This window comes from Crocuta crocuta, unplaced genomic scaffold, assembly GCF_008692635.1.
Source record: "Crocuta crocuta isolate KB4526 unplaced genomic scaffold, BGI_CrCroc_1.0 scaffold35, whole genome shotgun sequence".
NCBI lineage: Eukaryota > Metazoa > Chordata > Mammalia > Carnivora > Hyaenidae > Crocuta > Crocuta crocuta.
The window spans coordinates 5,171,520-5,199,022 of NW_027530625.1; the positions used below are offsets into that span (position 1 = coordinate 5,171,520).

At 50.5% G+C, this 27,503-nt stretch overlaps 1 protein-coding gene across 4 annotated transcripts; it reads right to left on the reverse strand.

The window, feature by feature from the left end:
- Positions 1–1,892: 1,892 nt before the first annotated feature.
- TRUB2 (TruB pseudouridine synthase family member 2) lies at positions 1,893–27,482 on the reverse strand. Of its 4 annotated transcripts, none has more exons than XM_077768316.1 (8): positions 27,235–27,482; positions 26,504–26,635; positions 25,013–25,087; positions 23,854–23,915; positions 22,311–22,392; positions 19,466–19,538; positions 18,783–18,919; positions 1,893–2,439 (listed from the first exon to the last, which is right to left on the reverse strand). In XM_077768316.1, exons 1-8 carry the CDS (start codon positions 27,347–27,349, stop codon positions 2,270–2,272), a joined length of 846 nt encoding a protein of 281 aa, XP_077624442.1. In that variant the 5' UTR covers positions 27,350–27,482; the 3' UTR covers positions 1,893–2,269. The 4 variants fall into 4 exon arrangements, with proteins under 4 accessions (XP_077624442.1, XP_077624443.1, XP_077624440.1 ...); XM_077768317.1 differs by lacking the exon at positions 1,893–2,439 and adding an exon at positions 2,553–3,050 and having other exon boundaries at positions 27,235–27,479; XM_077768314.1 differs by lacking the exon at positions 1,893–2,439 and adding an exon at positions 17,306–17,820 and having other exon boundaries at positions 27,235–27,470.
- Positions 27,483–27,503: the final 21 nt, after the last annotated feature.

Below are 27,503 nucleotides of genomic sequence, written 5' to 3' on the forward strand. Positions count from 1 at the left end.
GCCCAGCTGGTTTGCCAGGGAGCAGCTCGGCCTGTTTGGCCATCCTGGGGCTCAGGAAGTACTTGTAGAGGTTGGGAGCGGGGACCACGTGGAAAAGAGTGCTGGGGAGGGAGTCACTTTGACCGTGAGATCTCGCCCCCCCGCTGCCTCACCACCCCATCAGTCACACCCTGGCCACCCACCTGATGCCTGTCTCTCTCAGTCAACCTCCACCGCCCCCTCACAGGAACTTCTTTGGTGTGACTAATGCAGGTCCCTCCTCCTATCCAGCCCATCTCCGGAGTTCCACGCTTCCTGCTAAGGTGCTTGAAGGAATGGGTTAATTAGGGACTGACAGGATATTACAGAAGAGATCATGGTGATGATATGGCAGTGGAAATAGTTTTTTGTTTGTTTTCGAATCTGTGGCCAAAGAAAGCTCAGCAGGGCCTGTGCCATGGATAACCAGATGCAGGAGGCTGGGCTGGCACCGACCTCACCAGCCCTTGGCTTCCTCAACTATAATGTAGGTAAATTAAAACCTGCTGTGGCCGCTTTGCAGATGATCATAGGTATAAAGGCGGGTTTAGTGATTCTAAAGATATGGGCCATTGTGTCAGCTCATTATTACGATGATGCATTTGTGTGTTCTAAGCATACTCCTGGCCCCCAAGGAGTGCAAGAGCCTTGTAACTTAAAGTGGGACCTTTACGAAGCCTGCAGCCAAACCAGCCATTCCGGGAAAGTCTGGGGAGGGCTGGGGAGAGGAGGGCTGGGAAGGAAGGAAGAACAGAGGGAGCACCTAGGAGGGAGGGTAGAAGGGGGGTGGGCTGGGGAGCCTATAAAAGGAAAATCCTTGCCTTGAAAGCTGTGGTTATCTGGGCATCAGTACCCATTCATGCGTTCCTTCGTTCATCCAGTAAGTATTTTTCCAGGCACTGCTCTCAACTCTGGGGATATCCCGGTCCTCGAGGAGCTGACATTCAAAGGTGGGGGAGAAGACAGTAGAGTGAATAAAAAATAAATTGTTCTTCAGATGGCGGTAAGTGCCAGGGAGAAAAATAAATCAGGGAAAATAGATGGTACATGAAGCTTATAAAGTTTGGGCCTCTTTGCCCTCTTCCCCCAAATACATATTGAATGAGTCGAAAATCCAGGTCCTGGGCCCAGGAAGGGTGGGAAGGGATTAGGGGAGTTGGGGCCACAGGTGGCGAGAGGGAGGGGCCCCTGCGGACATCTGCAGGGAACAGCAAGTGGAAAAGGCCCTGAGGCAGGTGTGGTTGAGTTAGACTTAGTTGACTAAGTGTTTATCGGAATCCCTCTGGCCACTAAGTAGACGGGATCACAAGGGTGAACGGTGATCCGTGGTCAGATTCTAGAAACGACAATATTTTGGGGGCAGAGCCGGCAGCATTTGCTAATGGATGAAGTATGGGGTGTGTGGGAAAGGGAGCCTTCTGGGATCTGGGCCGAAGTCACTGGAAGGGTGGAGTCGTGCTCCCTAGAATGAGGAAGTCTGGGAAGATAAGGAGCTAGGTTGGGGCTCTGCGAGATTTGAGATGCCAGCTTATCATCAAAGTGGGAATGCTAGGGGACAGGCATTTGGGAATGGAGCTCATGGGGAAGGTCAGGTGAGATGTAGAGATGGGGGTGCTGGCCGTCTCACATTCCCTGGTGTAGACAGCCATGTGATTGCCCACTGGCAGACCTCACCTAGGAGGGTGTGGGCTGAGAAGAAAAGAGCCCCATGGCGGTTGGGGGGCACCAATGAGGAGAGCTCAGGGGAGGGGAGGATCCAGCCAAGGAGATGGAGAAGGAACCAGGGATGAAGATCACGGGAACCGTGGGAAGAGAACTTTCCAGGAGTTTTGCTCTTAAAGGGGGTAGAGAAATGAAATAACTGGAGAAGGACATGAAATCAGGAAGGAGTTCATGTTTCTTCTCCCTTTGGGACCTTTTCCTTTCTTGGGAAAATATACACAAAATTGACCGTTTTAACCCTTTTTAGGTGGAGTTCAGTGGCCTGAGTACACTGGGCAAACACTGCTACCGTCCACGCCCACAGCTCTTCTCTTGCAGAACTGAAACTCTGTCCCCATTACACACGGGCTCCCCAGTGCGCCCACCATTCTACTCCCTGTGTCTGTGAACTTGATGGCTCCAGGGACCTCGAGTGAGCAGAATCGTACAGTGTTTGCCTTCTCGTGACAGGCTTATTTCACCCAACATGAGGTCGTCGAGTTTCATTCATATTGTAGCAGGTTCCAGGATTTCCTTCCTTTCTAGCGCTTCAATAATATTCTATTGTTCGGACAGGCCACGTTTTATTTATGCGTTTCTCCTTCCACGGACACGGGCATCGTTTCCCTTTCGCGTACTGTGAAGGTCGCAGTGCACATGGGTGTGCAAGTGTCTGAGGCTTTGCTTTCCATTCTTTTGGCTGTATGTCCAGAAGTGGAACTGTGGGATCATATTGTAAGTCTATGTTTATTTCTTTATTATTTAACATTTTTTAAATGTTTGTTTATTTTGGAGAGAGAGAGACAGAGCGTGAACAGGGGAGGGGGCAGAGAGAGAGGGAGACACAACACAAAATCTGAACCAGGAGCTTGAACTCACAAACTGTGAGATCATGACCTGAGCCAAAGTTGGTTGCTTAACCGACTGAGCCACCCAGGAGCCCCACGTCTGTGTTTAATTGTTTGAGGAGCTGCCATGCTATTTTCTGCTTGTTTGTTTTTTGAGTTTTTTATTTACTTAAGTAATCTCTACACCCAACGTGGGGCTCAAACTCACGACCCCGAAATCAAGAATCACACCTTCTTCTAAGGCAGCTGTGTCCCACTGCTTCTTTGTTTTTAAGACAGGAGAAATAGCAGCATGTTTGTATGCTGATGAAAAGGATCAAGTAGGGGCACCTGGGTTGCTCAGTAGGTTGAGTGTCCGACTCTTGGTTTTAGCTCAAGTCATGAGCTCACAGTCATGAGATCGAGCCTCACATTGGGCGCTGTGCTGGGCATGGAGCCTGCTTAAGATTCTCTTCCTCTCTCTCTTCCCCTCCTCTCTTCTCTCTGAAAAAAAAAGAAAGATGGGGTGGCTGGATGGCTGAGCTGGTTAAGTGCCTGACTTCAGCCCAGGTCACAATCTCATGGTATGTGAGTTCAAACCCCGCATCAGTCTCTGTGCTGACAGCTCAGACCCTGGAGCCTGCTTCGGACTCTGTGTCTCCCTCTTTCTCTGCCCCCCCCCCCACTTACACTCTGTCTCTGTCTCTCCCTCTCAAAAATAAAATAAAAACATAAAAAAGAAAGGAAGAAAGAAAGAGAAGAAAATGACAGTAAAAAGGGGGAAATCATCAAGCAAAGGAGAGAGAGAATTGCCGGGGTAATGAACTTGGGTCAGGAGAAAAGGTGGGAATTTGTGCACAGAACAGGCATACTTCCTCTTATTTTACTTTGCTTTATTGTGCTTTGCAGATACTGTGTTTTTTACGAACTGAAGGTTTGTGGCACTCCTGCGTGGAGTCTACTCCTGCGCCGTTTTCCCAATAGCATTTTCTCACTTTGCGTCTCTGTGTCACATCTTGCTAATTCTCACAATATTTCAAACTCTTTCATTATGATTCTATTTGTCATGGTGATCTGTGGTCAGTGATTTTGGTGTTACTGTTGTCATTGTTTTGGGGCACCTTAAACCTTGCACATAGAAGATTTAATCGATAAACATTATTTGTATTCTGGCCGCTCCATTGGCTGGCCGTTCCCCTCTTTGTCTCTCTCTCCCTCTCTCTCTTTATCTCCCCTTGGCTCTCCCTGTTCTCTGAGACACAATAATATATTGAAATTAGGCCAGTTAATAACCCTACAGTGGCTAAGTGTTCAATGGTCTGGATAGAAGATCAAACAGTCCACAACCCATTCCCAGAAGCCAACACCTAAATTCTCTTCAATTCTACACAGGCTGAACGAGGTGAGGGAGCATAAGAAATCTACTTTACAAGCTGAAGTAAAGGTTGGTTCGTGAGCTTTAAGGAAAGGACCATCTCCATAACATCCATGTGCAAGGTAAAGCAGCAAGTGGCTAATGTAGAAGCTGCAGCAAGAAAATTTCACCAGAAAATTAGTGAAGATCATTAATGAAGGTAGCTACACAAAACAACAGATTCTTTTAAGTTTTTTTGGTGAGTTGTTGTTTTTTTTTTTTTGAGAGAGAGCAAGAGCGTACGCACCCACACAAGTGGGGGAGGGGCAGAGAGAAGGAGAGACAGAATCCAAGCAGGCTCTGTGCCCTCAGAGCAGAGCCCGATTCGGGGCTTGAACTCATGAACCGTGAGATCATGACCTGAGCCAAGATCAAGAGTCGGACACTTAACCGACTGAGCCACCCAGGGGCCCCTAAACAACAGATTCTTTCTTTATTTAAAGAAAAAAAAATTTAAGTGTATTAATTTATTTTAAGAGAGAGAGCATGGGTGGGGGAGGGACGGGGGGGAGAGAGAGAGAGAGAGAGAGAGAGAGAGAGAGAGAATCCCAAGCAGGCTCCGCATTGGCAGCACAGAGCCGGACAGGGGGCTCAAACTCACGAACTGTGAGATCACGACCTGAGCTGAAACCAAGAGTCGGACACTTAATTGACTGAGCCACCCAGGCGCCCCACCACACATTCTTGGTGTAGACCAAACAAAACATCCTTATCCTGGAAGAAGAAATCATCGAGGATGTTCATAGCTAGAGAGGAGAAGTCAGTGCCTGGCTTCAAAGCTTCAAAGGACAGGCTGGCTCTCTTGTTAGGGGCTAATGCACCAGGTGACTTTAGGTTGAAGCCAATGCTCACTGTTCCAGAAAACTCCTAGGGCCCTTAAGAACAGCTAAATGTACTCTGCCCATGCTCTATCAGTCGAATAACAAAGCCTGCATGACAGCACATCTGTTTACAATGTGGTTTACTGAATATTTTAAGCTCACTATTGAGAACTTACTGCCCAGAAAAGAAAGGTTTCTTTCAAAATAGTACTGCTCGTTGACAGTGCACCAAGGGCTCTGATGGAGACGGACAGTGAGATGATATGTTCATGCCTGCTGACAGGACATTCATTCTGCAGCCTGTGGATCAAGTAGTAATTTCAAACTTCCAAGTGTTATGATTTAAGAAATATATTTTGGGGGGGCGCCTGGGTGGCTCAGTCAGTTAAGCGTCCAACTTCGGCTCACGTCGTAATCACTAAAGGCTGCTTGGAAGCCCTTTAACTAGTAAAAGAGTAAAGACATGGTGCTATATCCAGGCGGTGGGACTACCCAGCAAAAAACAAGGAAAGAAAACCACTGACGTGTCCATGGTGGGTAAGTCTCAAATGCACGAAGCCTGTCTCACAAGTGTATGTGCGGTCTGATTCATTTCAGACAACGTTCTGGAAAAGACAAAATGACAGGAACAGAAGACAGATGAAGTTGCCTGGGGCGGGGCCAGGGGAGGGGCTGGCTGCAAAGGCGCAGCGTGAGGGACTTTTGGGGATGATGGGCCTGATTCCTGATCGTGGTGGGAGTGGGTGGGCGACCGCATGCACTTGTCACAAACTGCACACCCAAAACAGTGAACTTGAAAACAGTATTTACAAAAACACAAAGTAGAGATCGAGCCTGAAAAAGCACTCTCTGCTGTTTCTTTGACACCTGCCTCCACGCACATGGCAGAGGGGGGTTTACCATGGAGTTAATGGCACTCAGGCTTCATTTTTTTTTCCTTAGAGGACCCATGGATTGAAGAAGCTTCAGGCCCCTCAAAACTTGGGTCCACTGCAGGACTGGGCTCCACAGGAGCGTCTGGCTCTACCCCCTTCTCCATCCTCAGCCTTCTCTCGTTTGCCTAGTCTGGGCCGGCCACACCACTGCGGGGCCTGGGTCTCTGCCCACAGATGTCTGCCCTGGCGGGGGGGGCTCCTCTGGCGTCCAGGGATCTATGTCACCGCCTCAGAGAGATCCTCCTGGGGACTCTGCTTCACCCACTCTGCCTGATTTCCTTCCGAGCACTCATTTCCGACATTATAGTCTCACCTGCTCCTCTCACGATGTACCCTCCGGGAGACCAAGGATGTTTTCTGTCCTTTGACACCAGCACCAGGGCCAGAGCAGTGGCTGGGCCCCGGAAATACTTGGGGGAAGGCTGACTTAGGGAACGACCAAGCGGGTGTTGTTTTAATTCCCCTTTTACAGTGGGTGGACTGGTTTCAGAGAGGTTGAAATACCCAGTGCAAGGTGGGGGGGGGGGGGTCACACCCCGGCCCTTCCGTGGCCAAAGGCTCACCATGACGCACAGCAGCAGGGCAGACAACCGGCAAACCCAGAGGCCTGGGGGTTTGCTGCTGCTGAAGTTGCTGGTGGGTTTTTTGTTTGTTTGTTTGTTTGTTTGTTTTTAAATATTTANCCCTCTCTCTCTGACCCTCCCCTGCTCACGCTGTCTCTCTCTCTCCTAGAAATAAATAAAAATATTAAAAAAAGAAAAAAGAGAGAGAAAGAAAGAGACAGAGCATGAGTTGGGGAGGGGCAGAGAGAGAGGGAGAGGGAGACACTAGCAGGCTCCAGGCTCTGAACTGTGCACAGAGCCTGACATGGGGCTCAAACTCACAAATCATGAGATCATGACCTGAGCCGAAGTCAGATGCTCAACCAACTAAGCCACCCAGGCGCCCCCTAAGTTGCACTTTCTTTGGCTTTAAAAACACACTCTAGGGGCGCCTGGGTGGCTTAGTCGGTTAAGCGTCCGACTTTCGCTCGGGTCATGATCTCGCGGTTCGTGGGTTCGAGCCCCGCGTCGGGCTCTGTGCTGACTGCCAGCTCAGAGCCTGGAGCCTGTTTCAGAGTCTGTCACTCCCTCTCTCTCTGACCCTCCCCTGTTCACACTGTCTCTCTCACTCTCCTAGAAATAAATAAAACATTAAAAAAACACACACACACTCTATTTCTTTCTTTTTTCCTTCCTTCTTTCTTTTTTTTTGAGAGGGGGAGAGAGGGTGCAAGAGAGCAAGGGGCAGAGAGAAGAGAGGGAATCCCATGAGGGGAAGAGAGAAAGAAGTGGTGTTCACCCGAAGCAGGGCTTGTGTTCACCCAATGTGGGGTGCGAGCTCATCAACTATGAGATCATGACCTGAGTGGAAGTCAGATGTGTAACGACTGAGCCACCCAGGCGCCCACTATTTCTTGAAATAATGAGCTCAGTAGCACAACTTAAAACTCAAGTTGCAAATCTCATGTTGCTAACATACATATTTGGCCCCATTTAACAATCACTGTTAAGTTCTGGCCTTTTCAGGGTTAAAGACACCTACTGAGGAAAACATTTACCATCCTACAGGATTTGGGGTGGTTTTCCCAGCCCACTGAGGCTGCATGTTGACCAGAGAGCCTGGGCAAGCCTCGGGGTTCTCCAGCCTGCTGCAATCCCCGGACCCTGACAAGTCACACTGAGTCCTCTTTCATAATCTCTGTGCCAGGAAGGACTCTAAATAGGGTGGTGGGACAGCCCATGGACCTGGGCCCCAGTTATCTAATTTTTCCAGCTAACCGAGATTTGTACACACCCTCTGCTGCCCCCCAGATTTCCTCTCCATTGGATTGGATCCAGCTAATCCAAGCCTCACCTGATTTTATTCTGAATTTTCTGCTTGCCAAAATGTGCATTTTTCACATGCTTCCTATCTATCAGGGCCACAATGCTTAGATAAGATTAGATTATGTGTATCTCCTCTGGCTCCAAAGTCTTGGTAGGAAAATCTAACTGGGGACCTACCCAGGGCACAGTTGGGTTGGGCCAAGGTCAAAACAGAGAGGCCATAGTTAAAGAAGGAGTAAGAGCATGGGCCCTGGAGTCAGAGTGCCTGGTTCAAATCTTTTTTTTTTTTTAAGTTTATTTATTTATTTATTTATTTATTAATATTTTTATTTATCTCTAGGAGAGAGAGAGACAGCGTAGCAGGGGAGGGCCAGAGAGAGGGAGTCACAGACTGAAACAGGCTCCAGGCTCTGAGCTGGCAGTCAGCACAGAGCCCGATGCGGGGCCCGAACCCACGAACTGCGAGATCATGACCCAAGCGAGAGTCAGACGCTCAACCGACCAAGCCACCCAGGCGCCCCAAATTTATTTATTTTTGAGAGAGGGTGCGTGCGAGAATGGGAAAGAGGCAGAGAGAGAGAGATCTAAGCAGGCTCAGCACTGCCAGCGTCAAGTCTGACACGGGGCTTGAACTTGAACTCATGAACGGTGAGATCATGACTTGAGCTGAAGGCAAGATTTGGACGTTCAACCGACTGAGCTACCCAGGTGTCCTTACCCAATTCAAACCTTGAGTCTACCCTTGATTGGCTGTCTACCTTCTACCCACTTGGTGCCTCAGTTTCCCCATCTGCAAAATGGGGATTCAATTGCCTGGGAATTTTGGTGTGAGGGTGGGGCCATCCGAAAGGGGTTGGTAGGTGGAAGCCTGGAGCTGCTAAACAGGAAGAAAGGTGGTGGTCTGGGGGCAGTGAATGTGGCTTGAGTAAGGAGGGGGTGGAGCAGACTCCTATTCAGGGCTCAGACTAGCGACAGGTCCAGGTGACTGAGGTCAGGGAGGTAGGACACATGTGGGTTGAAGGGAAATCTGGAACATCTCCCTGCCACAGAAGTCATGGAGGCAGCAGGGTCCTATTAGGACATAAATGTTCTCTGCCGGGCAGGATGTTTCTCCCTATCAGCTTCCTCACCCATAAAACGGGGATGATCATAGTATCTTTCATACTGGGGTGACCATGGGAGCAACGGAGATGGATGTGAAATTCTCAGGGCAGAGCCCGGCTTATCAGAACCCCGCAGTAAATGATAGCTGTTGTGGCAGAGGAAGTTTGGGGTAAGTTGAGGGCAAAGGGCAGGCTAACAGCACCCTCTCACCGAAGGTAGAATGTGTGTGATATTCCTCAGCCACGCCTGGCTACCCGATAACAAATGAAAGGCGTTTAAGTGCTTGCCATGGCGATGTGGGAAACTAAGGCAAATGAAAAAGTTAAATCCCCTTACTGCCTACAGCCCACTGATGAATCCTTGAAACCGGCAGAGTGACCTCCCTCTAGGAGCTCAGCCGCCTTGATGATGATGACACTTTGCTGGGGGCAAAAGAGAATCTTGGCTTAACATTATCCTGACCTCCCCACCCCCGCCCCGAACCTGTAAGTCTACTTTAACATACAAAAAATTCCTTTGGAAATTTCCTTTAGCCCAACTCCCCCAAGATACAGTCAGGCAATCATGCTCGAAGCTTCTGGCCCTCCGATAGACATCTGAAGGGTCCCATGACTGAGGTTTTACTAAACAGTAATACATGTCGTTTCCCCAGCAACAGCTCGAGGTCCTGCAAACCTTGCTTCCAAAATACCTTAGGGACTTACTCCATCCCTAACCCCCTCCTGGCCTGAGGGTACACAGTCAGTTACCTGTCATGACCCCAATGCAGCTCTTTCTGCCCATGGGTCCTTTAATAAAATCAACTTTTTGCACCAAAGATGTCTTTAAGAATTCTTTCTTGGCCTTCCTCTCCGGCCCCCCACCCCCCGCCTCCACCGTCATCCCAAAACTTCACCAGCTGTTATTAATGTCGCTGTTCTCTTGCCTTCAAATCACTGGCCCTACTGATCACCAAACGTGCCCAGGCCCAGGCTGAGCACTGGGCCCTCGGAATAATTTACAGAGAGGGCACTATATTAGCATTTCGGGAAGGCATTGTGGGCCACCAGTTTCTCCCTTCTACTGAAGGGATTGGCCTAAGTGTCAAAAGAGAGGCCCAGAGGGGCCGGGGCCAGTCTGAAGAAACAAATCCTGGTCACACTGGCTCTTAGCCCTGTGAAGTTCAAGAAAATGCATAGATGATGCAATTGAGGTGGATCTTCCAGCAGATTCTCGGTCAGATTATGAAGCAAAAGGTCCAAGGTCCTGCTTTCTGACAACACAGGACATCCACCTCTGGTGCAAAGGTCCTCAAGGTGGCTGTCATTCACAGGTGCCAATCTGCGTGCTGCATCACTGCAGGGGACCTACTGTCCCCTGATAAGTCAGGCACTCTTTGACCTGCACTGGCTTGCCCTTGGCCTCAACAGCTTCTCCCTCTTCTTTCTCCCGACAATCTCCTGGCTCCCTGCCTCACCTTCTTCAGCTCTTTATTCAAATGACCGCTTCTCAGGCTGCCCTCTTTAACATCTCCACTTGGTGTCTGGGCCATCTTGTTAACTGATGCGTTCCCAGTGCTTACCACAGGATCAGGAAACTAATGGGCACTAAATGTATATTTGTTGAGTGACTTCCCAATAAAGTGGCTGGAACCCAGGCCTTGGGGAAAGGCTGACCCATCCTAACGGCAAAAATGTGCTGTGGGCAGGAATGGCCAAAAGCAGGGAGAAGGTCGGAGGCTTCCTGTACCTCTGGCCACCCCCACAGGGTCTGGAGGAATTAGCACCCACACCCGATGGACAGACGGGGAGAAACGGCCACGCTCTATTACACATGAGAGAAGCGAGTTGTGACACACCGTGTATTATAATTCCACCTTGTTAAAAAAAAAATAACCATTTGGGGGCATCTGGGGGGCTCAGTTGGTTAAGTGTCCGACTTCAACTCAGGTCATGATCTCACAGTTCATGGGTTCGAGCGTCACGTCGGGCTCTCTGCTGACAGTGAGCTCAGAGCCTGGAGCTTGTCTTTGGATTCTGTGTCTCCCTCTCTCTCTGACCCTCCCCTGTTCACACTGTCACTCTCTCTCTCTCTCTCTCTCAAAAATAAAACATTAACAAAAATTTTAAAAAAAGCAACTAATCATTTGGGTTACTCGTTTATTCAACACACATACATTAAATGTATATACAGGTAAAAGAAAAACTCCTCCTTCCTCTGCTCATGCAATACATCTGACACCAAATGTGTGGGACTTTCTGGACCAAGCAATTCTCGGTGGCCAAGGACTGATGTCCTACAGTTTAACTCAATTCTGATACTCACTGCCTGGAGTTAATACCAAACCCACGAGTTCGGGGCTCAGTCCCAGAAGACTGTCCCCAGTCCCGCCGCCCCCACTTGGGCGCTAACCACGAGTCCCAGGTTGTCAACGGGACTGCGGATCAACTGGCTATCCATCGGGAGTTCCCATGACCCCTTCATCAAGTTTGAACATTTGCCTGAACAGCTCATAGAACTCGGAGAAACATTTACCTACATTGACCAATTTATTGCAAAGGATACGAGGCTGCAACAGCCAAATGGAAGAGCTGCACAGGGCGAGGGATGCGGGAAGGGGGCGGAGCTTCCATGCCCTCTCCGGGCACGCCACCCTCCTGGCACCTAGCTGTGCTCCCCAACACGGAAGCTCTGGGAACCACATCATTTAGGGGTTTTCTGGAGGGAGCTCCCATTCACTAGGCAGGGGTGGTTGAAATGGGGCTTATTACAAATGACAAAAGATGTTCCTTTCACTTTTATTACTTGGGAAATTACAAAGGTTTTAGGTGCTCTGGCCAGGGGCTGGGGAGGAAGACTCAAATATGTGTTCCTTAGGATATCTCAATATCACAACAGGTATTCCATTCCTTTAGCACAGTTACAAAGCACCTACTGTGTACCAGGCCTGGGACTAGTTGGGAAGCCAGCAATAGCACCGGCAGAGAGGCGGGGTGGCATAGTGGTTAGGAGTGCCGCTTCTGAACAACACAGATCTGATCCCGGGCTCTGACTCCCTTGCCGGGTGTCCTTGTCCTTGGCCATGTCATTTGCCCTCTTCATGCTTCAGTTTCCTCCTCTGTAAAAGAGGGGTAGCCGTAGTCCCTAATCCCCAGGCCCGTCTGAGGATTAAACGAGATCAGGTATGCTGCCGTTCTTAGCCCAGGGCCTGGCACAAAGGAAGCTCTCTAGAAGCATTTGCTCATCTGGCTCATCTGGTCCCTGCGTGACACAGGCACCATTGTCATCCTTTCTGCATGACAGGAGAGGAAACCAGGACTCACCCACATGAAGCTACTGGCCCATTTCACATAGAGAAGAAAGGCCAGGGCTGGGATCCAAACCCAGCTGGTCAATCCTACAGCACCCCTTGGACCATTTTAGCTCTCAGCGGGAGCAAGTTTCGTGTTCCTAAATGAAAAAGAGGTGCATCCTGTTGTGATGAAGTCTGGAGCAAGCACCCTGGTGCTTTGTCAAACACAAGCCTAGATGTTGCTGCGACGGCATCAGAAAAATGAAATTAGCATTTAAGTCAGTAGATTTACCAGATTACCCTCTGCAGTGTGGGTGGGCCTTATCCAGTCAGCTGAAGGACGTCAAAGGAAAAACCAAAAACACACAAGTGAGGTTCCCCATGGAAGAGGAAATTCTGTTTCCAGACTGGGGACTCAAGCTGGCAACACCAACTCTCCCCTGGGTCTTCAGCCTGTCTCTCTGCCCTGCAGATTTTGGGCTTATTAGGCTCCACGATCACATGAGGAAATTTCTTCTTCTTCTTTTTTTAATTTTTAAATGTTTGATTATTTTTGAAAGTGAGAGAGACAGAGCACGAGCAGGGGAAGGGCGGAGAGAGGGAGACACAGAATCCGTAGCAGGCTCCAGGCTCTGAGCTATCAGTGCAGAGCCCGATGCGGGGCTTGAACCCACGAAGATCATGACCTGAGCCGAAGTTGGGCGCTTAACCGACTGAGCCACCCAGGTGCCCCAAAACTTTGTAAATTCTAGAATGAGATCCAGATATACTTCTTTTTTAAAATTTTTATTTTTTTTAATGTTTATTTTTTGAAAGAGCACAGCAGGGGAGGGGCAGAGAGAAAGGGAGACACAGAATCCGAAGCGGTCTCCAGGCTCCGAGCTTTCAACACAGAGCCTGACGCGGGGCTTGAATTCACAGACTGTGAGATTATGACCTGAGCCGAAGTCAGACACTTAACCGAATGAGCCCCCCAGGCACCTCCAGATATACTTCGTATATACAGTGCAATCAAGTAAAAAGTTTAAATTCTTATTTGGCCAAGGGAAGGGGAGATGGTTGGTCAAAGCCCTGGAGAGAGGCCCTGGAAGGGACAGCTAGACTCCCTGACCCTGGCTTGCCACCCTCTAGATCCGCCGGGGCCCTAAGCACTCCTGGCCACCCCTGGCTGGCACGGAAGGCTGTGCTCCCGCACCCTGACCAAAGTGCTCCTAAGGGAGCACTGACCATCCACGGCATGTTACCTGCCCCAGTCAATCTGCAGCAGATATGGAGGGGAGTACAGGGCCTGCCCTGACCTTGGGGGAGTTTTCTGGTCACATGACAATCGTGCTCTGAGCAGCACTGGGCCAGCCCAGGTGAATGTCTAACCATGTGTTGTGGGTCGAATTGTGTCCCTGCAAATCCACACGTTAAAGTCCGAATCCCCGAGTACCTCAGGATGTGACCATTTCTGAAAACAGGGTCATTGCAGACGTCATTGGTTAAGAGGAAGCCATACTGGGTACTGCAGGGACCTAATGTGACCAGTGTCCTTAGGAAAGCGGGAAATTTGGACACAAGGTATGCTCGCAGGGAGGCGGCCATGTGAACTTGAAAGCAGAGATTTGAGTGATGCTTCTACTGGCCAAGGAATGCCATAGATTGCCAGCAAACCACTGGAAGCCAGGAGAGAAGCTTGGAAGATTCTCCCTTACATCCCGCAGAAAGAGCTAGCCCTGCGGACACCTTGATCTTGGACCCCTAGCCTTCTACATTCAGCCTACTGTGAGACACTAACTTTCCATCGTTGAAGCAACTTGGCTTATGGTACTTTACTAGGGCAGCCCTGGTAAGGTAGGTAAACCCTACCACTCCTGGCTGTTTGCTACTGTCTCTCTCTCTCTCTCTCTTTTTTTTTTTTAAGTTTACTTATTTGAGAGAGAGAGAGGGGTGGGGAGGGGAAGAGAGAGAGAATCCCAAGCAGGCTCCCCAGTGGCAGTGAGGAGCCCGAACTTGCAAATCATGAGATCATGACCTGAGCCAAAATCAAGAGTTGGGCTGCACCCCATGTTGGGTACTCTCTTATTCCTTTTATTTTTTGATGTTTATTTTTGAAAGAGAGAGAGAGAGAGAGAGCATGAGCAGGAGAGGGGGAAAGAGAGAGACACAGAATCTGAAGCAGACTCCAGGCTCAGTGCTGTCAGCACAGAGCCCGATGGAGGGCTTGAACCCAAGAATTGTGAGATCATGACCTGAGCCAAAATCAAAGTTGCACACGTAACCGACTGAGCCCCATGTTGCCTACTCTCTTCTTAAATGGTTCTCAAATAGCCATCGGTGTGCCTCCTGGTGACCCGAAGAGAACGGTGCTGCCTTGCAGGCTCCTGGGGCGGGGGGTGGGGGGGCTGTTTTTACAGCTCTGGTATGAGATTCTTTAGGCACTTGCTGAAATGCAGATTTCCTGGCCCCGCTCCAGATCCACTGAGTTTGAATCCAAGGGCTGGGGCTAGAATCTGGATTCTCAAAGATTCTCCCCAGCTGAACTTTGCCAGCGGACTTTTTTTTTTTTTATAACAGTTGTTTACAGAAAAATCGAGATGACGGTAGAGAATTCCCACGTACTCAGCACGGAGTTGGCCATATTATTGTGCTAGTAACACTTTCGTTAGTATATTTGTTACAATTAAAGAACCAATACTGACATGTTACTATTAGATAATGTCCAGAAATTATTTAGATTTCCTTTATTTTTTAAAAATTTTTATAGTTTATTTTTGAGACAGAGGGAGACAGAGTATGAGTTGGGGAGGGGCAGAGAGAGAGGGAGAAAGAATGAAACAGACTCCAGGCTCCGAGCTGTCCGTACAGAACCTGATATGGGGCTCGAACCCGCGAACCGCAAGATCATGACCTGAGCCGAAGTCGGATGCTTAACCGAATGAGCCACCCAGGCGCCCCAGATTTCCTTTATCTTTACCTAAAGTAAAGGATCTTTTTTCTGTCCCAGGAGCTCACACTACATCTGACTGTCATGTCTCCTTGGCTCCTCTTGGCTGTGGTGGTTTCCCAGACTTCACTACTTTTGATGACCTTGATAGGTTGGTTTTCTTTAATGTTTACTTATTTTTGAGACAGCACACGTGGGGGGAGGGCAGAGAGACTGGAGGGGGACAGAGGATCCGAAGCAGGCTCTGTGCCGTCAGTGTGGAGCCCGTGCGAGGCTCAAACCCGTGAGCCATGAGATCGTGACCTGAACTGAAGTCGGCCACCCAACTGAGCCACCCAAGTGCTCTGATGACCTTGATAATTTCAAGGAGTACTAGTCACGTATTTCATAGAACACCTCACTACCAGAATCTGTGCCATGTCCTCAGAAGACTGGAACCATGGGTTATTGGGATGAAGACTACAGAGGTGAAGAGCCATTTTCATCACCTCCTATCAAGAGGACATAGTGGAAACGGCAACAGCTTTATGACTGTGGCTGTTGACCTTGATCACTTGGCCGACACATTTGTCCAGCTCCCAGCTGATTATTGTGCCAGATAAACAAGAGGTGATGGAGGGAAGGCCTCTGACTCTGTGACAGCTGTTAGGTCACTGTTCTGACGAAAGCAGCCACACAGGTGGATGGCTGGGCAGCTCACTCGCACAGCGCAGGTCTTACCCATGACATCACCATGATGTCATTTGTCACAACCCCACAAGGCAGGCGAAATCATTATTCTCATGTTACGAGCAAAGGAGCTGAGCTCTTGAGGCTCCACAGCCAGCAGCCTACAGAGCCCCGCCTGCTCTGAGCCCCGCGCGGCCCCCACGGGAAGGTGAGGGCGCCAAGGTGGCTGGCGTCCCCTCTCCCCACGTGACAGCAGGGACAGGAGACATGCAGTGTTTCCCCTCGGGGTCCAGACCAGAACAATAGCCAGAGGCCAACTTGCTCCTTCTACCCCAAATGTGAGTGGGAAATATCCACGTGGATAGAGGTTAAAAGACAGCCAGACCAAAAAACAGAACAAACAAAAAACAAAAACAAAACAAAAAAACCCTGTCCACATGGGATCGTCTCCAAAGCCTAGAGAAAAATCAAATTGGCAGGAAAAAGTGGCTACAAAAATCAGTTTTTGATAATTTTCCTGAGGGTATTAGAATAGAGTCTTTTTAGATTTGATTTAAGTTTATTTTTTGGGGTGCCTGCGTGGCTCAGCAGGTTAGGCATCTCTTTATCTCAGCTCAGATCATGATCTCATAGTTCATAAGAACGAGCCCCACATTGGGCTCTGTGCTGAAAGTGTGGAGCTTGCTTGAGATTCTTACTCCCTCTCTTCCTCTCTCTCTCCCTCAAAATAAATAAGCTTTTTTGAGGGAGAGAGCACAGGAGCGTGAGTAAGTATGCACACATGCGTGCGTGTGGGGGGAGGGGCAGAGAGAGAATCCCAAGCAGCTCTACGCTGTCAGCACGAGCCCAGCGCGGCGCTAGAACTCACAAACCGTGAGATCATGACCTGAGCAGAGATCAAGAGCTGGACGAGCCACCCAGGCGCCCCAATTTTATTTTTTAAATTTATCTCTATATTGTGGGGCTCGAACTCACAACACTGAGATCAAGAGTTGCCTGTTCTACTGATTGAGCCCAGCGCCCCTAGAATAGAGAACCCTGCATACACCTTGTCCACTTACCCGGATGATGGTGACACTTGCTATTTGCTACTATTTACAACGCAGCTGTGACCGTCTATGTACCTACAATGTTCCCCAACCTGTGTAGGAAGGCAGGTTCCTGAAATTACCCACAGAGTCCCAGGGCAGGGGTGTTCTTAGTGCTGACACATAACTAGCAAGTTACTACTACAAGGTTACACAGTTGTGCATTCCTACTGAGAGCACAGATGGCCCATTTTCTCACCTCACCAATACTGGATATTCTCTTTTTCTGGTTTTGAGAGGCAAGGAAACGTCATATCTTTTTCATCTGTAGGTCTTTCATTATTGGTTTCCTGGCCACTTGGACTTCTTTACACACTTACACACACACACACACACACACACTTCATGCCATTTGCCCAATTTTCTTGTCATCTTTTTTCTTTCTTATAAGAGCTCTTTATATATTATGGATATTCATTCTTAAACATATTGCAAGTATTCTTATTAGTCTGTCATTTCTTGGGGCGCCTGGATGGCTCAGTCGGTTAAGCGTCCAACTTCAGCTCAGGTCATGATCTTGCAGTTCCTGGGTTCGGGCTCTGTGCGGACAGCTCAGAGCCTGGAGCCCGTTTCAGATGCTGTGTCTCCCTCTCCCTCTGACCCTCCCCTGCTCACGCTGTCTTTCTTTCTCTCAGAAATAAATAAAACATTAAATTAAAAAACGGTCTGTCATTTGTTTATCACCTTTTCCTCTGTAAAGAAGTTTTTCCTTTTCAAGTGTTTCAAGGCTGTGGGTCTTTTTTCTTACAGCTTTGGAGTTTCATGTCACATGTTGAAAAGCTTCCCCCGACTCTTGCGTTCCGCACAGTTATCAGTTGCAGCTCAGCAACGATGCTTATCCTCTCCATCCCCCACCAGTGGCCTGGCCCTTCAGTGCCCAGCATCGTTCTCCAGCCCTGAGGCAGAGCTCGGTCCCCCAGGACCGGCTAGGGTTGGGGAGCACCCCGGCCTCAAGCTCTTCTCCAGCTCCACTGCCACCCGGGGAGCGGCGGCCTGGATGGCGTCCTGGATGCTGTGTAGGTCCCACCGGGTCCTCAGGAGGGCGTCGTCCAGGGTGAAGAAGCCGTCACGCGTGCGCCGCACTTGGGAGCAGACGGCCGTGGTCTTCAGCTCCAGGCCGATCTCGTGCACCAGCTTCCGCAGCTGCTTCTGCGTCTCGTGCATGCACCGCACCTCTGACAGGGGCACACGACAACAGAGCCCGCGGTTGGGAGCGCAGCCTCTGGTGCCTGCGGCTCTGGATGCATACCCTGTGATACCTCCTGGCTGGGCGATGACCCTAGCGAAATATCTCCGCTCTCCAGGGCTCTGCCATTCCAAGTGTAGCCCAAGGGCCAGCCCCGAAAACTTGTTAGAGATGCAGAATCTTAGGCCCCACCCAAATCTGCAGAGTCAGAAAATCTGCCTTTAAAGAAGACTCCCCCCCACCCCAGAGCTCTCTCTCACTCAAAATGAATAATAAATCTTAAAAAAGGGGTGGAGGGGCACCTGAGTGGTTCAGTCAATCGAGCCTTGGACCCCTGATTTCTTGATTTCAATTCAGGTCAGGTCATGATCTCACCAGTGAGATGGAGCCATGTGGAGTTGAGCGTGGAGCCTGCTTGAGATTCTCTCTCCCCGCTCGCTATTCCTCCCTGGCTCATGCTCTCTCTCTCAAAAAAAAAAAAAAAAAAGACCANAACGCTGCTCTAAGACTCGGTATGCTCGTCTATGAAATGGGTGGTCGTGAGGAGTCTAAGAGACCATCTACCTAAGGCGCTTAGCCCTGGGGGAGTCCTGGTCCGCAGGAAAGGAAAGGAGCCCTGGCTAGTAAGACAGAGGAGGGAGGGGCTGAGCCGGGAGGCCTGGGGAGCGGAGGGTGCTGTCTCACGGCCCACTGCAACCTGAAACACTGCGCCGATCTGGGAACGAGCTGCTAAGTCTAACTTGCTTGTTAAAGTCTGGCTCTAAAGAGCAACCCGGCAGCAGATAGGACAGCATTTGATCTGTGTGCTGTGTGACTGGCCAAGTCCAGCCCAGCTCGGAGAAGGAAGCTGGGCCCTGGCGCCTTAGCCAGCAGAGACCGGGGCTGCCACGTGCTGGCCCCTGCAAACCCAGGAGCCCCATCTCACTGCTCCAACTTCTGGGGGCAACCTACCTAAGAGGAATTCCGGAGGCGCAAAATGGAGGCATCGGATGCCAATTATCAGCATCGGGGACTTGTTCATGGGCCGGATCAAGCCTCTCACGGCCATGTCGTAGGCCTCTTGGGTCTGTAGGTCAAGGTTGGAGTACCTGGGGATAAGGATGGGACCAGTGTGGGGTGGGGAGCTGGGCAGACTGTTCGCCTCTGGCCCTGCCCCGTCTCGTGAAAGAGCTTTCCTGAAGCTCTTCAGTCGCTTTCCATCTTCCCTGCCCTTCTAGCCACCTTCTTGTGTGTCCCCTCCAATCTCTAAATACAGGCTCCGCCCTCCTCTACACAGACCCTCCCCCACCAGCTTCCAGTCATGCACACGCTGCTGCCGGCTCCCACCCCCTGGTTCTATGTCATATGATGGGGGCTCCTGGTTTTCCTCTCCACCAAATCATATACTCCCACTTAGGCCAGCCAGGGTCTCTTGGTGCCCCCTGGTCTCCCCACGGGCTGGCCTGGCACAAAGAAACACTCCTGCGTGCCGTGGAAGGAAGGGCTGCTTCAAGTCTGCTTTCGGGCTCCAAAAAGATCCGTGGAATCTGCCCCAGGGTGGGCGGAGCCTACAGGGAGCCCAGTGGGCACTCCTTGCTCTTCTAGCACCTCCTCCAGGGCCCTTTTCAGGATAGTGGGGGTTGGGCCCCACTTACATCACCAGGGCCTTCTGATGGGAGCCTTGGATCAGGGCCAGGATTCGGTCCAGCTTCTCTCTGGTCACATGGTCTGGAAAAGCCAGGGGCTGGTCAGCACACAGGTGCCTGCTGAGGATGGGTAAACTCCCTTCCCCCAAACCGGCCCCGTCCTTGGAACCTGGAGGGGGTCCCAGAGCACCCTCTGGTCCCAGGGTTCCCATGTAGAGGGTTGAGAGTCCTTCGAGAACCTTGTGAAAGCCCAGAACCCCCTCTTCTCACAAAGTTGTACCTGAACTCAGCATTGTGAGGACATTTTCAAGGGGCTCATAGACTCCAAGGTAAAAACAGTTTCTTCTGGGTGCGCCTGGGTGGTTCGGTCAGCTAAGCATCCGACTTCAGCTCAGGTCATGATTCATGGTTCAAGAGTTCGAGCCCCGCATTAGGCTCTGTGCTGACAGCTCAGAGCCTGGAGCCTGCTTCGGATTCTGTGTCTCCCTCTCTCTCTGCCCCTCCCCTGCTCGTGTTCACACACTCTCTCTCTCTCTGCCCCTTCCTTGCTTGTGCTCTCTCACTCTCTCTCTCTCTGTGTCTCTCAAAAATAAACATTAAAAAAAAGTTTTTCTGGAAATGAGGCTCAAAGCTATAATGTGATTTATCCAATATTCTAAGCCAGGTCCCCTGAGCCCCGTCTAGGGCTTCTTACGCCAGGGACCCTGGGAGGGAGAGAGCCATCTGTCTAAATGCAGAAACAGATGGCAGGAAGAGGGAGGGGCTCTGCCTGCTGGGCCCACCGAGTGACAAGGGCAGGCAGGTGCTAAGTCCAGGGACGCTCATGAACTGCTAGAGGGCTGATCCTGGTACCCAACTGGATAGGTGCCAACTTCTGACTCCAAAGGCCACAGCTCTGGGCACAGGTGTGGTGACCAGAGGCCTGCCAGCTTGGAAGGGACTAGGCCTCTTATCCCTTCTGTCCGGCTTTATTCACATTGTTGTCTCACCTGAAATGCACCCACCACTGCTTCCTCCCCCTTCATTTACAGCCTAGCTCAAATGCAGCCTCCTCCAAGAAGGCCTCCTGGAGCCTGTCACTTCTTTCTCCTGGCTCCTGCCACTCTGCACTTGGGTCCCTTTACCAGCATTTAATTTGCTTTGTTTTTAACTTTTTTTTTTTTTTCATTTTGATAAAGAAAGAGAGAGAGAGAGGGGAGTGGGAGAGATGGTGGAAGGGGGGAGACGGGGGGTGGGGGGAGAAAGAGAGAGAGAGAATCTTTAGCAGGTTCCACACTCAGCACAGAGTCTGACATAGGGCTCAATCCCATGATACTGGGATCATGACCTGAGCTGAAATCAAGAGTGGGACACTTGAAAAACAAAAAAAAGAAAGAATGAAAAAGAAAAAAAGGGCGCCTGGGTGGCTCAGATGGATAAGAATCCAACATCGGCTCAGGTCATGATCTCGCAGTCTGTGAGTTCAAGTCCCATGTTCGGCTCTGTGCTGACAGCTGAGCCTGGAGCCTGCTTCGGATTCTGTCTTCCTCTCTCTGCCCCTCCCTTGCTCGTGCACTCTTTTTCTCAAAAATGAATAAATGTTATAAAAATTTTTTAATCTTCTTTAAGAAATTTACAATAATTTTTTTAAGTTTATTTTTTTGAGAAAGAGAGAGAAAGCACATGCATGAAAACACAGGATCAGAGTGTCCCAGACAGAGCCTGACGGAAGGCTCAATCTCATGAACCATGAGATCATGACCAGAGTGGGACACTTCGCCAACTGAGCCACCCAGGTGCCCTTCTTCTTTAAGAATTTCAGATTAGAGGGCACCTGGGCAGCTCAGGTCATGATCTCATGGTTCACAAGTTCGAGCCCTGCATCAGGCTCTCTGTCAGCACAGAACCTTCTTTGGATCGTCTGTCCCTCCCTCCCCCTCACTCCACTTATGTGCACGCTCTCTCTCTCTCAAAAATAAATAAACATTAAAAAAAATTTTAGATTAGCACTAACAAACATCTTCCCTCTCTTCCAAATTCTGCCTTCCTACCTCCTCGAGTGTCAACTTAGTAGTTATCTTTAGATGTGTTTTGTACGCTGACACACACTCACATGTACAAATGTACAGTGTTACTCTGCCACGTTTCTAATCCTCTCCAGGCAATGTGGTGGTGTGTGCTTGCTCTCCCTGCTAGACTGTGAGTTCACTGAGATGAAGACCTCATCTGATTCATCATACATCCCCTCCCCAACCTCACTGCCTGGCACCTGGCTGGGGCTCAAATCTGTTAAATAAGACAATGAAATAGATCTTATGGAAAGTGTCAGAACATAGGGAGGGTAAGAAGGAAAGAAAGAGCCGTCCAGCCATCCATCTATCCATCCCCCATCCAACCAGCCATCCCCCCACCTACTTTTCATCCATGCATCCAACCAAAAAGCACCTCCCATGCCCCAGGCTCTGCGCTGTGTAACCCCAGGAGTGGAATGACACAGTCCCTGTTCTCACAGGTGACAGTATAGTGGGAAGAGAGATATTAAATAATCACTAATCATTAGTCAATTATTGTTCTGAGAGTCCACCTAGTTCATCTAGGGGTTAGAGGAGCTTCCCCTGGGGAGGTGACACCTATGCCGGGTGGGGAGGTGACATCTAGGCCCCATGGGGAGGCTAAGGGGGAGCACAGGGCATTTGCTCCTAGCAGACAGAATGATGTGCCCAAAGCCCTCCAACAGCCAGCCTGAACTTAGTGTGTTGGAGTCACCAAAGGAGGCTGCGTGGCCTGCATAGGGGGGTGTGGAATCAAGGGAAAGCAAACATAGAGGCGGCCGCAGCCGCTCTCCCCTCTGCCCTGGGCTCCTGAGGGCTCTCACCGTACGTGGACTTCTCCACCAGCCGCCCGTCCTCACAGAAGTCATCTGTGGCTTTGCCCAGGAGGCCGCGCACCATGTAATCCTGCAGGGACAGGGAGGGGAAGATACGGTCAGTGTCCCTGCTCTCCCTCAGCACTGAGGGAGGCAGTGAGCCCTGCCGCTTAAACCCCCAACCTGCTAGACAGGCCGCAGGTGGGGGGTCTTCAAGTCTCCCCTCTGGGAGCCCAGGCACTGAGCCCCCCACCCCCACCCCCAGCNCTGAGACCCCCACCCCCACCCCCAGCCACTCCACTGCCCCTCTCGGAAAAGGCACCAGACTATTCTATGACAGCAAGCACCTGCCTGCAAAGGACAGTGACAGCCCTAATGTGACCACCCCGGGCCTGCATGTCACTCCTCTTCAGCCAAACCTGACAACTTATCCTCTGGGCCCCTCCTAGTGCACCCAGCTGACTTCCCCCCACCCCTCCAAATATGGTCTTTGCAGCTAACTGCCTCTGTGGCAAAGAAATGATGGCAACAGTGACAATAATTTATTGAGCATTTGCCAGTGACTGCTAAGTACGCTGCGTGTAGTTACTAATTTAATCTTCAGAGTAACCTTACAGAGGAGGCACTATTCTCTCATTAGAATTGAGGAAGTGGGGGCACACAGATATTATGTAATCCAACCAGGGACCCAGAGGTGGCAGAGCTGTTTTGTTTTTTTTTTTAATTTTAATTTTTATTTATTTACTTATTTTAATATTTTTTATTTATTTTTGAGATAGAGAGAGTGCGAGTAGGGGAGGGACAGAGAGAGAGTGAGAGACAGAATCCCAAGCAGACTCTGCATTATCAGCTTATCAGCGCAAAGACGGACACAGGCTCCAACTCACAAACCGTGAGATCATGACCTGGGCTGAAATCAAGAGTTGGCCACTTAACCGACTAAGCCACCCAGGTGCCCTGAAGCTAGTCTTAAACTGAAGCCAGGCTCCAAAAACTGTGCTCTTACCCACTAAAACTGTAGGCTCTCTAACGTGGCACCTCTGTCCCCACTCATGGTGCCAGACTCCACGGCCCCAGCCCAGACACAAACTCCCTGATGCCCGGACAGTGACAGTGACCCTTCTCAGTCTTGAAGACGGAATGGAGTGGTGTCATATTGGGCTCTGGTGTCGGGCAGATCCAGGTTCAAATCCCAGCTGTTCCTTATGGGCTGCGTGACCCCTGGGCAAGTGACAGCCGCTCTCAGTGCCTCAGTTCTCTCATCTGTAAGGTGGGCTAACACTAGATCCCCTTTTCTGGGGACGCAGTGAGGCATCTGCAAGGGAGTCCATGGGAGTCCACATGTAGTGCCTGGCACGGAGCAGCCCGCGTGTGGTAATGCCTGCAGTTGTTACTGTTATCCTTAGTCTCCCCCAGCACATGGCCATAAAACAAAGCTTGCTGATGTCTGGGACCTTTCCCCCACAGAGTCCTCTTGGCTTCAGATTCCCACCAATAACCCCCAGGGAAAGGATCAGAGGTTTCAAAGGAGCTGTCCCCGGCACCCCCATACCTTGGTGAGGTGAGCATTGTACATGTCGGTGAGGAGACTGCGTCCATGTCCCACGGCAAGCACTGAAAGACAGCCAGGCTGACCTCACACCTGCCTCCCCCTCCCCTGGGACTCCCAACCCCCACAGCCACCACCAGAATACTCCCACCTCCCATGCTACTAAAGCCAGCAGAGGGGCAAGGACAGCACACGTAAGCTCCTCTGCGTAGACAGGAAAATACCGATTTCAGGGCCCACTCTGACTGTTGCAGGGGAGCAGCTTAGGATCCTTAGCAAGCTCACCAACGGGATTCTGATCTGCTCCAAAGAGGCCACTGGCCCAGCCATGCAGACCTGCACTTGAATCTGGGATGGCTCTAAGCATGTCCTTTAACCGACCCGGGCCTCAAGCTCCCCATCAGCCAACTGGGGAGAAAAATGCCATCCGATCCCCGCAGCTGTTATGAAGACTGAGGCAACGCACAGGAAGAAATAAGCACAAAGGAAGGGCCCAACAGAGGGGCACTGTGGCCACTCCCTGCCTTTTCCTGGCTGTTTCTCCCTCCGGCTGAAGGAGAGAATGACCCTTCATTCACTCCTGGAGAGAGAGCATGAGATCATGTCTGCCTGCTGTGCCCCAGGAAGTTAGATAAGGGGACTGTGACCACTGTGCATGGAGGATGTGGCCACCGCCTGACCCTGGGGGACACAGATGGCTCATGACTCAGGGCTTTGTGTGTCCAGCTCCAGCGACATTCAGACCCTGGCCAGTGGGGCCAGTTACGCGCCTGGCCCACACACAAGTGATGACCATTTTCCCTCCCTGGACCCGGGGCATTTACAAGCTACATGACCCAGACTGAGTCACCTAAACTCCTAGAGCCTTGTTTTTGTCATAAATTATAAATTATCTACCTAATAAGGTTGTAGTCTCAAATACATATGCACAAAGGGCTTTGTACCCCATGTTACATACAGGAATCACTTGATAAAGGTGGGCGATCTGTGACCTCTCCCCGTTCCCCCTTCTAGCAGCTGATCAGAGGTGGGGCAGGAATCAGGGGAGGGGGGCAGTGGTGGGAAATGGCTGTCAGGCTGGAAGTAAACTGGGTTCCTGGTAGCTCCCCAGTGCTCCCCCAAGCCTTTATTATTGCATCCCCAGGATCACCACACCACCTACCTAGCACCCCAGACGCCTGGGCATCTAGCCGGTGTCCGACGCCAATCTTCAAGCTGGTGAATGCTGGCCCGCAGACTGGAAAAAAACAAACAAGGTCCCTTTCCTCAATGAATCCAGCTTCTGGGATGACTGTGGCCTGCATGGTGACTTCATTCCTGGAATGTAGCCTCATGGAGCCCAAACCAGGGTGGGCTCTCGGGCTTCCCCACCATGGCCTCTGGGGCCTAGAACCATTTCCTCAGTTCCCTGGGCCCAGAAAAAGGCTTGTTACTCTGCTTATCATCGTTCCCCCAGTGAGAGGCTTTGAGTAGACTGGGCATAACCCTGGGACTCAAGTTTCCTTATCAGCTGCTGCAAAAGGAGGCTCCTGACCACTCCAGCAAGAAAATGGACGTGGTAAGTTCCTGAAGTCAGGGTCTGGGTTCCTAATTCTACCCCCAGGGTCCAGAACTCACTAGATGCTCAGGAAACACCTAGTGAAAGAATGAACGACTCATCAAAAACATATACATTAAAACATGTGGTTTTTTGTATCTCAACAACGCCGTTAAAGAAAAAAATATATTGTATGCAGGAAATGAGCAAAAAGCATATACGCTTCTACAAATCAGGAGGTATCTAAGGGAAGGATACGGGATGGTTAAGCGCCTACTGAATCTAGGCTATGTTACTTAATGTCAGCATTGACCCTCAGATTCCTCATTTCAGAAATGAGAAGGGGACCCACCTCACAGGATTGTGGTGAAGATTCTATGAGACGGTATTGGGTAAAAGCTTAACACGGTATCTAGTACAGAGGGGATTCTCAGTACATTGTACTTGCTATTGTTAAAGTCTTGAGTCACTAAATGTCACTGTCAAGGGGATCTTAGCGGCTTCTGGACAAGCCCCTCAGTCTTCCTAATCTTGTCTAGTGACATGCAGCTCATAATAAACCCAGTTCCATTCTTGGGCAGCTCTGTTGACTAAAAAAAGTCACTCTTTCCCAAGAGTCCAAAACTGCCTCCTTAGGACTTCTACCTGAGGGTCTCAATTCCCAGCTGGAGTCCCAGAATAGTTAAAAGGGGTCAACAAACTACAGTCCACAGGCCATATCCTCAAACTTGTTTTTTCAACAGCCCATGAGTTAAATTTCTTTTTTTCCATGGCTCAAAAAAAATCAACAGAATAATATTTTGTGACATAGGAAAATTATAGGAAACTCAAACATCACTTTTCATAAGTAAAGTGGCATTGGACAGCCAGGCTCATTGCTTTGCATACTGCCTACAGGCTCTTTTGCACTACAATGGCAGAGGTGAGCCTGCAAAGCCTAAGATATTTACCATCTGGCCCTTTCCAGAAAAACTGGTGAATCCCTGGTCAAGTACACCATCCCCACTGTGGCCCTTCAAGGATCTGGGACAGAAATCCGGGCACTGACTGGGACACGGACTCTGGCAGAGGTTTCCTAGGAAGCGACACCCAGGCCCTGGCCTGAAGGCACCTTACCCAGCGGATGGTTGGTGAGAGCGGGCACACTGGTGGCTGTGAGGGTAAGCGCTTTCTCTTCACTGCCTTCCACGGGGCCCAGGAGGAAACGAACACGCTGTTCGGGGGCAGGAGGCTGCCCAGCATTGAGACCTAAGTACACAAAGGTAAAGAGTATCAGGTCAATTTTCTCTGAACACGTGGGTAAAGTGGGACGAGGAGATGCAGAAGAGAAAGCCCACGATGTAGCAAGTAGCAGCAGTTAAGAAACAGACGAGCTCTGGGGCCCCTGGGTGGCTCAGTCGGTTAAGTGTCTGACTTCGGCTCAGGTCATATCATGGTTTGTTAGTTCGAGCCCCGGGACGGGCTCTGTGCTGACCGCGCAGGGCCTGGAGCCTGCTTCGGATTCTGTGTCTCCCTCTCTCTCTGCTCCTGCCTCACTGGTGCTCTGTCTCTGTCTCTCAAAAATAAATGTAAAGAAAAAAATTAAAAAGAAAAGAAACAAACGAGTTCAAATTCTGATACTACTACGTATCGACTACTACTTATGACAACGGACATTACTGAGTCTGTTTACCCATCTGAACGCGGGGGAAAAAGAGGAGTAACGAAGTGTACAGAACAGACGGTTTGGAAAGCGATCGGCCCTGGGAACTGGGTCACGTGACTTTACTTTGCCTGACGGATGAGAAGCGGGGATGGATTCCCGGGAGAACGGGAGCGGGGTTGTGGGTCCGGTTCGAGGCACTCACCCTTCAGAAGCTGCAGCTCCACGGTGTCCCGCAGGTGCTTCCATTTCATCCCCGGGGGCTTGTAGACGGCGAAGAGCCCGTGCAGCTGCGCCAGCGCCAGGCGGCGGGACCCCATGCCCCACAGCCCGCGGCATCGGCTAGTGGAAGCTCGGCCCCTCAACGGAAGTGCAGTCCTGTCCCACTCCCAAATATGGTTCTGACCCTGGCCGCCGCCATGTTTCGCAGCCGGAAGTGGTTCGTTTCTTATTGGCCTCGGGGGAAACGCGCTG

What these genes read in the sequence shown, in the direction of transcription:
- TRUB2 (XM_077768314.1), bottom strand. Translation starts at nt 27,349, where the DNA reads ATGGGGTCCCGCCGCCTGGCGCTGGCGCAGCTGCACGGGCTCTTCGCC. An exon ending in GGAGCTGCAGCTTCTGAAGG is followed by an intron (nt 26,636 to 27,234) that starts GTGAGTGCCTCG and finishes TTGTGTACTTAG; the next exon opens with GTCTCAATGCTGGGCAGCCT. An exon ending in GGTGGAGAAGTCCACGTACG is followed by an intron (nt 19,539 to 22,310) that starts GTGAGAGCCCTC and finishes TGGCTTTTCCAG; the next exon opens with ACCATGTGACCAGAGAGAAG.